General features: G+C 35.8%; 2 protein-coding genes across 2 annotated transcripts; one reads left to right on the top strand and one right to left on the bottom strand.

Moving 5' to 3' along the window:
• Positions 1 to 2,457, top strand: LOC130497085 (aspartic proteinase NANA, chloroplast-like). The gene is made up of 2 exons (XM_056989999.1): positions 1 to 594; positions 1,504 to 2,457. The coding sequence occupies exons 1-2, from the start codon at positions 83 to 85 to the stop codon at positions 2,330 to 2,332; spliced, it is 1,341 nt and encodes a 446-aa protein (XP_056845979.1). The 5' UTR covers positions 1 to 82; the 3' UTR covers positions 2,333 to 2,457.
• A 5,449-nt stretch (positions 2,458 to 7,906) lies between these two features.
• Positions 7,907 to 9,494, bottom strand: LOC130495935 (uncharacterized). Its single transcript, XM_056987576.1, has 3 exons — positions 9,019 to 9,494; positions 8,857 to 8,914; positions 7,907 to 8,557 (listed from the first exon to the last, which is right to left on the bottom strand). Exons 1-3 carry the CDS (start codon positions 9,410 to 9,412, stop codon positions 8,071 to 8,073), a joined length of 939 nt encoding a protein of 312 aa, XP_056843556.1. The 5' UTR covers positions 9,413 to 9,494; the 3' UTR covers positions 7,907 to 8,070.
• Between the last annotated feature and the right edge of the window lie 3,333 nt (positions 9,495 to 12,827).

Genomic DNA, 12,827 nt, shown 5'->3' on the forward strand with positions numbered 1-12,827 from the left:
GAAAGGCGTTTGTTTTCAACTCTTCCTCAATGTATATATATACTCTGTTTTAGAAACAGAGACCCACAACGAGAGGACCAAAATGAAGACAACGAGAGCAGCTCTCTTGTGCCTCCTCACGACACTCCTAATCTCCGCCGCAGATTCCACGGTGATGCGTCTCGAGATGACACACAGGGACACTCTCTTCCCGACCTCTTTCCGTCGCATTGAAGACATTATCGGCTCGGACCAGAAACGCCACAGCCTCATTTCTCATAAACGGACAACAACAACAACAACAAACGGTGGAGCGAGGCTAACGTTGAGATCAGGTTTCGACTACGGAGCGGCGCAGTATTTCGCAGAGATCAGAGTCGGTACCCCGGCGAAGAGGTTCAGAGTGGTGGTGGACACAGGGAGCGAGCTCACGTGGGTGAACTGCAGGTTCCGTGGGAGAGGAAAAACAGAGAACCGTCGAGTGTTCAGAGCAGAGGAGTCTTCGAGTTTCAGCAAAATCGGATGCTTGACTCAGACTTGTAAAGTTGATCTGATGAATCTCTTCTCCCTCTCTAGCTGCCCTACACCTTCAACTCCATGCTCATACGATTACAGGTACTTAATTAATATTAACAATCTCTCTTGATGGTGGTGGTTGCATTATCGATATCCAACAGTAGGTAAATGTGATTAGGTAGAGTTTAATTAGGAGTTGATTAAGGATCATATACTAAAGAGGAAGTGATGCTGATGGTGGAACTTAATTTAAAAGACATTATTAGGAACACAACTTACTCTTTGAGGGATTGTGTGTGTGTGTTTGTGTTTGGAGAGAAGATATTTAGAGAAAGTTGGGTGGTCATCAATGAGACAAGGAGAGTGACCTATCTTTCTTGTGACCATTAGGTATGTAAGTAGAGGTAAGTGGTCAGCGTCCAAAACATAATGGATTGGTCTTGAACATGCCATATAAGAAGCGGGTTCAAATGGGCTAAACCAATTTTGTCCGGGACCAAAAAGTTCCGATAGACAACCATATCACAATATTATTGTCTTTTTCCTTTTCAACTATTTTCTCTCTTTCATAATTAGTGTCATTTAAAATTTTTGATTAAATCTTCTGTTTTATTCTTATTTAAAACATTGTATTTTTGAGTTTGTTAAATAATGAATTAAAATAAGGATAAAACCTGAACTTTTTTTGTTTTAATATGTACATTAAGAATATAATAAAACAAAATTTAAAGACTAAAACAACATTGAATATGAAAACCAGCATTTAGAGAACTTGTGGGTGGGGAGCCATAGATTTAGATGCAAGGAGAAGGGGGTGATGATATTAAATGTGTCTTGAGCTACAATTCATCACAAATACATAAATGTCACTTATTGCGTGACTTGTGAGTTAGGTTTGCCGTCTGAACGATACATAAATTCTACACTCTCTTTTTTTTTGTAACTAACTCGTTAATAATCAATGTTTATGCGTTCTTACTTACACTAAGTTTGATCGTGTGGAAACAGATACGTCGATGGGTCAGCAGCACAAGGCGTGTTCGGAAAGGAGACATTCACAATTCGCCTCACCAATGGTCGCGTTGCTAGACTCCCCGGTGTACTCGTAGGCTGCACTAACTCCTTCAGTGGAGATAGCTTTCGTGGAGCCGATGGAGTGCTTGGTCTAGCCTTGAGTGATTACTCTTTCACTTCAAAAGCTACTAATGTCTTTGGAGGCAAGTTTTCCTACTGCCTCGTTGACCATCTCTCCAACAAAAACGTCTCCAACTATCTCATCTTCGGCTCTGCCTCCTCCTCCTCCTCGGCCACTAAACTCAACGCCACACGAACCACTCCGCTTGATCTCAAAGTCATCCCTCCCTTCTACGCCGTCAACATCATTGGACTCTCCCTAGGAGAGACCATGCTCGACATCCCCACGCAATTATGGGACGCAACACAAGGTGGTGGGACTATCTTGGATTCAGGAACAAGCCTCACGTTTTTGGCTGACACCGCGTACAAAGCTGTGGTCTCAGGGCTTGAGCGTTACCTTGTTGGTTTGAAGAGAGTCAGACCAGAAGGTTTGCCAATAGAGTATTGTTTTGATACCACGTCAGGGTTCAACGAGAGTAAGCTACCGCAGTTGATGTTTCATTTCAAGGGTGGTGCGCGTTTTGAGCCGCATCGTAGAAGCTACCTAATAGATGCTGCGCCAGGAGTCAAGTGTTTAGGGTTTGTGTCGGCGGGAGAACCGGCGACAAATGTCATTGGGAATATAATGCAGCAGAATTATTTGTGGGAGTTTGATCTTGTGACCTCAACTTTGACTTTTGCTCCTTCTACCTGTCTTTAGCTGTCAAATTTTCTTGTGTGTTTATTACTTTTGACTTAATTGGCCGTTATTGTTTGTTGATTGTTAGTGAATATATAAACATGTTCGTTATAAAAGTTGGCAACATATGGCACTTGTTATCAGTATTAATCTAGTGCACTTCTGTTGATCATCTTATAGATTTTTACATTGCATCATCCACTGCCTTTGTAGATTCGTCATTACGGGCCTAATGAAGGGGGCAGATGAAATGGGTTTAGCTGTAATTAGATTGGGCCCATAACTCTATTAGCTAATAAGTCTTTATTTATGTGTTGACGAGTTACGAAAGTAGGAATCTCATGCATCGCTGTTTCAGTCACATGTGCTCTCTTCTTAAAGCATACTAGGTAATTACCCGCGCTACGCTGCGGGATTTTTATCATGCTGATTCTTTTTGTTAAAATGTTTCAGTTTTATGCAACTCTTTGGTTTTTGCATGTGCTTGGTTTTATATACAAATAGCCTATATCAAACTAATTATACTTGTCAAATATTTTCGTACTTCCAATTAATTATTGGGTGACATCTAGGGTGAAATATAGTTTGGGACTTGAACCGAGCAAATAATAAAAAGGGCCTAATGGCTACACATATAATTTTGTGTGATTTTCACCGTCATATTAATGTAATTTACGTTGATTTTTTTATCCTGTTTAATATTTGCTTGGTTAGTATACAAACAAAATAGGTTGTGTAGATCAAAAGTACTGTATAAGTGAAAAAGGTTTTTCTTTTTCTTTGTGAGAAATTTAAATACCAAAATTCAATGTCATATAACGTTAAAATCATTTTCTAATAAATATTAATAGAAACTCAGAAAATTATTAATAATGATAATGTATAATTCCAAAATATTTTTTAAAAAAGAAAAAGCCAAAACAAAAGAGATAGAGATGTGTTTCAACATATGACCATGATATAGATATAAGTTCTTAAGCGATGGCCAAATGATCCGTCTCTTATTGGTCTCATTATCATTATAACATCATCCGTAGCTTGCTTCTGTGCATCTTAATCTTTTGTTTCGTATTTTCCTTCCTGCCCAGTTTCACAACCAAAACTTGAAGTCTGGAAAATAGGAAGAGCTTCTATATCTTCTGTTTTGATGTTACCATCCCTGATCCATCTCTGGTTCATTTTCTTTGGTTGTTATATCCTATAGTTTTAAAAAATATCAAATTAATATTACTGTCATTATATATTGTGGAAAGATGAGTTTAGGCAAAATATTATCTTTGCTTTCATGGTATCATCTTTTGGTTGAATGAATGAATTTTCTTTGTTAATTTGGGTCACCGTAAAAATTTGGAAAGAAGCTTGGAAGTTGTACTCCGCAGTCTTGACTTGGAAAGTCCATTGTCTTTCCAATTATGTTGATTCGAGTGGTTGTTACCTTCTTATTTTTCCTGTAGTGATACAACCATATATGGATCAACTAAATATGTGAATGAATGAATAATGAATTGTTAATTATAATATATAAGAACTAACCTCTGATACAGTTATTTCTTCAGTTGTGGTGTGTGTAATCTTTTTACATCCCGGTCAAATAAGACGAACGTTGTTGTTCTATCACCATGTTCAACTATTAATTCTTCTTTGAACCTGTTGATAGATAAATAATACTCAGAAAGCTAAATACGTTTTTTAAATACTAATGTAAATATGATGTAAGAGAGAGCATACCTTGCAACTCTAATTATTGTCTTTTGAATATAATTGTTGCATATCAAAGACTCATGAGAGATCCATTGAGTTTGAAATTCCTTGCTTCCCACATGCGCAAGAGACTTAAGACGACAAGCTGTTTTTTTCTAAAGCTGAGTGTAAGGGAATACCGTGGTTATGAGATACTGCTCTCTCAAATTGAGGTAGGTGATGAATGCGTTGTTCGACTAATTGATTATATGAATTTTGTGTAAATTTCGATTAGGCACAGTTATCATGTAGGTTTTTATGCAAACATTTGCTTTAATCTATATTAATACATAATGCAACACATTTTATTAACTTATGTATTTCTTTTCTATACTGTCTATTATGTCTATTTTAAAATCATAAAACTTTTAAGGAACCGACATGGCTGTGGTTTCAAAACTTAAATAGATCATGAGAGAAACATACTTTATTAAGCAAACAATGCTACGGAGCTAGCTGCTCTTCCAGAAGAGCTAAAACATATAACCATGTTCTTTTTGTTGTTTAGTATATTACAAAATCAATAAAGGATACCATGGTCTTTACAGAAATATGATCAGCAATTGTAACAGGACCTACACTGGAAAGTTCCGAAAGTCAGTTACAATTATATCATTCTGTCTTATACTTACAAAGAGTGACAAATTGCATATACGTAGCTACAAAAGATGGGAATCTAAAAAGAGGAAGTATCAAGGAAGATGACTGCCACAGTGACTACCATAGAAAGGGAGGGTCCTTTGGCAGAGCTCACAACATTGGTACGAAGTAAGATGACTACCACAATGATGTCATCATGCAAATGCCTTCTCACGCCTCTCTCTATCTTCTTCACATCAGTAGATATCATTTCTCTCTTTTTTGCTGCAGCTCGCAGGGCCATCTTCACCAGTCTACATCTATCCCTTGTGTTCATTCACATCATATGTCAGACTCAATATTTGGTTCTGTAATGTTTACTTGGGGAAAATGGGTCTAACGCACACATTCCGTGAATGGTTCTGAACGATGTCAACAACTTCTTTGTAGGTCAGATGTTCCCATGGTCTGTCTGAAGCAAATATGAGAAACTGATCTTGTGGTTGGAGCTCATGCTCTGTTATCGATGGTTCTTATCCAAGATTGGCCTTTTTATTGTCTCACAGAGCTTATACTTTTTGTCAATAGTTTCCTCTTGAACAACGCCTTCTAGAAATACACGTCTCTTATGGATCTAGAGATCTGCAAAATAAAATAAAAAGGTATATCTTAGCCTTCTCAATTTGGTCTCCAGAGTTATATTGCATGGAAAAGGAACAAACATATCTAGACTGTCAACATTCATGTATGCAACCATGATGATAGAACATGGGTTCAACTGTTCTGTCAATTGATCTTATACGGCATTATATTGATCTCAACCATAGCACTGGCACATTGAAATGCTATAGTTTCATCTTTACCACTGTGTGTCATCCTTTCAACCCCTTCAATAAAAATATATAAACTTACAATAAGCTACATGCAACAAAGCCTAAACAATGCCAATAACTATTCCACTGAATCAAACTTAAAATTGACGCATCAAATACCAAAAGAAAACTCGACTCTTTGTTTGAATCTGTTGAAGAAAGTCAGAAGCTTTGGCAAAAGACAAACTTTTTTGAGAAAAATCTCCAAAAAAACGTCCAGCTGGTCACTCTTATCTAATTCAAGCGGAAGCTGAGTCATGATCAAATATAATGCAAGCAGTAGCTGAGATCAATTCCAGAAAAACCTATAATTTCTTTATACACAGAAGTTAATTAAACATTACTAAATAAATATAACGCATCTTTGATTTCACTTTGAGGCAAAATCTGTGCCATATGATCGGAACCGTATATGAAATCTCTCTTGGATCAGGACTTGATGCTCCTCCTCTATCAAACCAACACCATCCATAGACGCAACCAGATCACATCTTGCATTATTTTAAAATCACCATTATTTTTAAGAAACTGACATGGCTGTGGCTTATAAACTTAAAGAGATCAAAAAGGGAAATCATACCTTATCAAGCAATCAATCCTACTACCTCTGACTATCATCATCACATCAGTAGCTGCAGCTTGCAGATCTTCACCAGTCTAACGCACACATCTCGGGGTGGTTGTGAACGATAGTCCGTCTGCAAAAAATATGAGAAACTGATCTTCCTTGGCTAAGTGAAGACGGATGATTTCAACAATGGCTGCAGCTGCCATACAGAGAACAGAGACGAACAGACCTATCCCCATTCTTTGTATCTCAGTGAATCATTTGTCTACTCCAATGAACCGCCTAGCTAAAGGGACGAGGAACCTGTCGTACAGTGGAACCCCTGTGTCAAACGTCCCGAGCGCTGCTGGAGGAAGCTGGAAAGATCCTATTTTGCAGTCCATGGCTCTGCCTTCTTGAACAAACATTGTGGACATTTGTGCGTATACGGCTGAGAAGATGATCCCAGAAGCCTATATTGGGAACATTCATATCAGAATCTTGAGTTCTTCAACTTGAGTAATTGTGCATAGTCTCCAGGAATTGGAAAAGTCTTCGGCTTTGGATTCTTCTTCTGAGTAGCTGCTTTATCAAGGTACATGCGTCAGTATAGACACCCCATGTTAAGGCGAGGAAGGAAGTATCGAAAGCAAAGCATACAGCTTCTTGTAACCGTTAGAAGGTGATAACAACAAAAGAAAAGTAAGGCATTTACCTCTTCGTTCGCCGGAAAGGCTTGTTAACTGAGAAGAGACTTGGGAAGCTTGAACTTTCGCCGGCCTCAGCCACCTAGCCGGAGAAGAGAGCGGTGGAAATCCCTGATTGGGTTTGAAGTTCTTTAGCGGTTGTCTTCTTCCCCATCCTCGCCGGAGAAAAGAGGGCTTTAGGGTTTGAAGTTCTTCATCCTTCGGTCTCTTTCTTTGTTGTCTTCTTCCCAATCCACGTTCCATTTCAAACCAAAAGAGTTAGATAGTTGATCGAATTCAAAGAGAAAAAGTTATAGAAAGTTCGATCGATTTCAAAGCGAAAGAGTATGGAGAGATCAAATCGTTCGCCGGAAGAGAGAGACCGAAGGAGACAAATGAAGGGAGACTTTAAAAGTGACGTGGAAAGACGGAATGTTATGAATGGTTCTCAATGTTTTTTCATTTAATGACATGGCTGCTCCACATGATTCTAAAAATCCTATGTGGCAGAAGCTGGAGAAAGGCTAGCCTTATTACTGTGTGGATTTGATCTTTTTTTTCCTTTTTTTCTGCATTCACTTATGGAACATAAAGAAAACTTGTAGATCTTACTCGGTTTTATACCAAAGTAACACATCCCTGAATTAACGTACACATCTTCCACTAAAACTTTGAAAAATCTCGATGTTCCATGATGATATTTAAACAGAGAGTGAAGGAGGAGCGTTGTTGGTACTTGACTACTTGGAAAAGAATAAAAAGAAGTTAAACTTGGAGTTGGGGAAAAACAGATTATGGGCAATGAACAATCCCATCATGGCATCCACTAAAGTGATCCAATCATTATTGGTGACAGAGAAGCATCACATGCTATATGAACATGATAATATGCTTTTTGCTTCTACGAAAATCAATCATCAAAGTTATACTACTATACTTTTTTTTTGAAAGATGATACTACTATTCTTTGAAGACAAATTTAAAAACACTAAAGATAGATATCATGAACCAAGAGGATATTCAGTTTTTGATGCAAGATAAGCTGAATTCAATAAAAACAATTTTTTTTGTAACATCAATGAAAACCAATTACTATTTCAAACTGTCACACGACACATACATGAGAAAAACCTTATACATGTGATTAGGAAAAAAAAAACTCACACAGAAGCAAAAGAAAAAAAAACAAATTTAACCAGCTGGATTATCTTACATTGCCAAATTAAAAGAACATTCAACCATTTTTTTCTACACCTACATTTGTTGTGCACAAATCATACGAAAGTTAAAAAAACACTTTCAATTAAGTAAAGAAATAGAAAATAAAAACAAAAATTAAGGATTAGTAGTGAGGAGAGTGCAAGGAATGTGACGGTAACAAGTGAGCAAGTGGTCATTGGTTAAACCAGCGGCTTGCATGAAGGAGTGAACAACAGTGGGACCCACGAACCGGAAGCCACGACGGACCATGTCTTTGCTTATGCTCTCCGACTTCGATGTCTTGACAGGAATCTTGTGGCCTAGCTTGTAGTTCGTGGAGATAGGCTTGTTGTTCACAAAACCCCAAAGGTATCTCTCTAGTGACCCGAACGTTTTCTTGACCTCTATGATCTTTGTAGCATTCTCTACAACACCTCTCACTTTACTCATCTCTATTTTGTATTCGATGCTTATTGCATTCATCTCTTTCTCGTTAAGTTTGGCAACCGCTTCTGCCTCAAACTCCATAAACGCCTTCTTAAAGTCATGGCGTTTTCTCAAGGTTGACGTCCAGTCAGAACCTACTTGTGCGCCACTGAGGGTTAGCAGCTCGAACAAAGTCCTGAAGTTAAGATAATTTGTTTATTGTCTGACCAAAATGACTTTTTTAAACATAAATAAGATATTAAAAAAAAACTCTAATCACTTTTGGCTCTTTCAAAGAATATAGGCTTAAGAAGTGTTCCTAAGATTTTAGTAGGTTACGAAATCATTTAGGAGTCTTCCTAGTTCTTAGAATACATTTTAAACCTAAAATTAGTGGTATTTTTATTCAACTATAGAATTTTGATGGTAACTATGAAAAAAACTATAAGTGATAGTAATTAAGAATTGCGAGAAAGAGGACATTATGTAACGCACTTGTCATCATGGACAGGGACTCCCCATTCTTCATCATGGTAGGCAACGTAAACAGGATCTGAGGAAATAACACAAAAAAAAAATCAGAAGATTGAAGAGAGATTAGAAAATTGCAAATTTAAAAAGAACAAGTAAAAGGAAAAAAAGGGAAGGACTATATACCAGAAGTAGGGGTAAGGAAGCTGCATCTTTGAGGATGAGGTTGAGGGTGAATAAGAGGGACAACTTTGGATGAGTTGAAATTAGTTAGGGTTGATTTGGATCTGCCATAATGAGCAATCTTCAGTCTCCTTAGGGCTTGCTGTGCAGCCACTTGCTCCCTCCTCACGGCGGCTATACTCCCAGGAGCCTCCGTTATGAGACAAGAAGGATAGCTTTCTCCTTCCTTAAAACTCTTTGATTTCTTGCGCTCCAAGCTTCCCCTCACTTTAGCTGAACCACCGTTGCTAATCACACTGTCCCTCTTGAAGGACTCAGAACAGTTCATAAGGCGATTGCAACTACTTGACTGCAACATTCGTCCTCTGGTCAAGCCCACTGTCTCCGTTCTGCTCATGTTCTTACGGTGACGGATGAAAGAAGAGAGTAGTGTTGAGATTAAATGATGGTGATGGAATAGAGAAGAGCAAGTGATTGTCTACCTATATATATATATATATATATATAACAAGGGAGATATATAGAGTTGAAAAGTGACTCTAACTAAGGGTAATAATACAATAGAACCTCTATAAATTAAAACTCCATAAATTAATAATTTTTATAAATTAATAAATTTCACCGGTCCCAATTTGGACCGATTCAAAATTTGACATAAATTGATAAAATAATAAGATAATAATTTTTAAGAAAACTCTATGTGAATATATGGTCTCATTAAAATTATAAATTAATAATATATATATTTTTTATATAAATAAGAACCTATTATTACATTGTTTGTTTTATATTCACAATGGAATTATCTTTATATTTTTTATCACTTAATATATTTTTGGATGATATTTAGTAATATTATATCGAAAACCTTATTTAAGTTTTATGAAATATATATTATATACACCATATAATATAATAACATTAATATGAATGTAAAATTTCAGAAAAATAACAATAATGTCTAAATACTAATATTATGTATTTTTCTTATCTTAAAATAAGAAATCTAAATAATTTTTTTTTGTAAATTAATATCTCTATAAATTAATAAAATTTTAAAATCTCAGCATTATTAATTTATAGAGGTTTCACTGTATGTACACATTTTACCCATTGGAACATTATTCTAAAATCAAAACCGTGTGAATTATCAAAGAATCAAATTACAAGAAGCAACAACAAAGATAGGGAATATAGAAAATAGTTAGAGGCACTGCATGTGCAGATAATTTGATGCAGTGATGCCATCAAATCACATGTGACCTACTGACCTTTAAGTCTTCCCCTAACTATTTCTGTTTACTTTTTCTTTTGGTACTTCAATAATCTTTCCTGTATTATTTTCGGCTTCCGTCCTTTATTCATGATTTTTTCTTTTTGTCACACGCTTTAAATACATATCTTTTTTTCTTTGTCAATTTGATTTTTAACTTTTTTCATAGCATATTTTGTTAAATAGTTGTTTTCTAATATAAATTTACTAAATATTTTATAAAAAAATATTGTATTCAGCGACTCTTCGAGTGTGGAATTTGAGTTAAGCAAAAAAAAAAGTGTGAAATTGTTTGTCACTGGATCCTTCTATCTGTTCATGTAATATTCTGTATTTGTTTTTGTGCATTGCAGTTTACAAAACTTAGGGCATCATTGTTACAGGGACTGACTTTGTTCCTTAACTAAGAATTTTTTGTTTTTTTTTGTTCAGTAGAAAGTAAGAACTAACCTTTAAATAAGAGTTTTTTCCCTTCTCTTTCCTCTTTGATTCCCACATTTTCTTTTATAAGGGCTTTGTTAAGGAACATCAATAATGATGGTCTAACATAGGGCTGGGCGTTCGGGTACCCATTCGGGTTTCGGTTCAGTCCATTCGGGTTTCGGATTTTCGGAGTCAAAGATTTCAGCCCCATTCGAATATTTTTAAATTTCGGTTCGGATTCGGTTCGGATCTTTGCGGGTTCGGTTCGGGTTCGGATAACCCATTTAAAATGTTTTCAAATTTTCAAAATTCATTATATACTTTAAATTTCAAAATCTATAAGAAAGATAATATATTACATATAAATTTTCATAACATATATGTCAAAATACCTTAATTTAACATATAAATTGGTTTTCTTTGAATATTTGGATAAAAAATCAATAGATATTTAATTATTTTGGTATTTTCAGTATATTTTAGCTATTTTAAACATTTACTTTTCACTATTTGCATATATTTTCCGAGTATTCTGAAAAACTTAAAGGTATCTTATATATTTTTAATATTTTTAATATACATTATATATAAAAGTAATGCTTATATTTAAATATATAAATTTATTTCGGATACATTCGGGTACCCAAAATATTTCGGTTCGGATCGGGTTCGGTTTCGGTTCTTTAAATACCGAAATTTTGAACCCGTTCGGATATTTAATCAATTTCGGTTCGGATTCGGTGCTACTTTTTCGGATCGGGTTCGGTTAGGTTTTTCGGGTTCGGATTTTTTGCCCAGCCCTAGTCTAACAGAACAAAAAGGGAAAAAAGAATTGGCATACTTTTTCAAAGAAGAATTGGCACATCCTTTAAAAGTGTTTACTGTATATGAAGGAGATAAGATAAGAGAGTTTAAGAGACAGACCATGTGATTCAACATATCTTCTATATATCCATTTTAAAATAGTAAACACTAACTAAATATCTTTATTATTCATCTTCTGTGCCTCGGTGTCGTTTTCCCGTTGCTCCTCAATCGTTTCTAAATCCATGAGATGTTTGCTTCCTTAGTTTTGATTCCTTCCAATCAAATACTTATAACGCGGACCGTATAAAACTTTGTTTGTCATTTTGTGAAACTTTCCTCGAACTAACACACTAGACTTTCTCAACACCTCTGCAGCTGTGCTATTTCATGTACAATAATCAAGTTAATTAGAGTAATGTGGTTACATAGCGTTGTGGCATGTTCCTCTTGTCTTTGCCTTCGCGCTTCGACGAAGTTTCAATAAAACTTATCATAATTATTTCCGCACGATCAGTATCATTGGAGAATACGTACAAATGAATATTAAACAAAAACGTACAAATGAATTAATTTGTATATACATCGAATACATTCCTTGTTTTTTCAATCATATAGCAATGAAAGATAAAATTGATAATGTTCAAAAAGAAGATATAATTGAGTTAATTAGGCCACACTGTTTCTTGGTATCCCTGTTCAAAACTACGCTAGGCACTAGTCGGACGGCGAGTCCGGGCTTAGCGAGTTACCGAAAAATCGGAGAGTACTTGGAGATTAGGCGAGGCTTAGTTTTAAATACAATTTAATATATTTATAATATGTTTAGTTAATTTTAAACATGATGACACAAGTTCTTATACATAATTATAACTTTTTAGATAATTTTTTGAAACGATTTCTTTTCAATTTATCGAACATTTAGATTTGGGCATATTTGATACGAGAAAATTCCTAATGTAGTATATATGTATTTGTTTTGGATTAGATAACTAATTGTAACTATTTAGTAATCAATAATTATACAAATCTGTCAATAATGAGTAAAAATAATCAATCGTATTTCAGCTTTAAAAAAAAAAAACTTAGACGGTCAACGCGGGATTAGGCGGGAATTAAGCGGTCAACACGAGAATTAGGCGGTCAAATGTAGGTCAACGCCTGGATTCACCGATTTGATCCAACTCGCCACGGCCACCCACCGAATAGCATCCAGGCGGCCGCCTAGGCGGCTACGCGGCAACGTTTTGAACAGGGCTTGGTATTGATCTGATACTTCCCTCCCCATTAGGCATATTATTACAACTTGCTC

This window comes from Raphanus sativus, chromosome 6 (genome assembly GCF_000801105.2).
Source record: "Raphanus sativus cultivar WK10039 chromosome 6, ASM80110v3, whole genome shotgun sequence".
Taxonomy (NCBI): domain Eukaryota; kingdom Viridiplantae; phylum Streptophyta; class Magnoliopsida; order Brassicales; family Brassicaceae; genus Raphanus; species Raphanus sativus.

Coding starts and splice junctions, on each gene's coding strand:
- LOC130497085 (XM_056989999.1), top strand. CDS start 83: ATGAAGACAACGAGAGCAGCTCTCTTGTGCCTCCTCACGACACTCCTA. Junction 595..1,503: donor CCATGCTCATACGATTACAG/GTACTTAATTAA, acceptor GTGTGGAAACAG/ATACGTCGATGGGTCAGCAG.
- LOC130495935 (XM_056987576.1), bottom strand. CDS start 9,412: ATGAGCAGAACGGAGACAGTGGGCTTGACCAGAGGACGAATGTTGCAG. Junction 8,915..9,018: donor CTTCCTTACCCCTACTTCTG/GTATATAGTCCT, acceptor TTATTTCCTCAG/ATCCTGTTTACGTTGCCTAC. Junction 8,558..8,856: donor GTCCCTGTCCATGATGACAA/GTGCGTTACATA, acceptor TCTTAACTTCAG/GACTTTGTTCGAGCTGCTAA.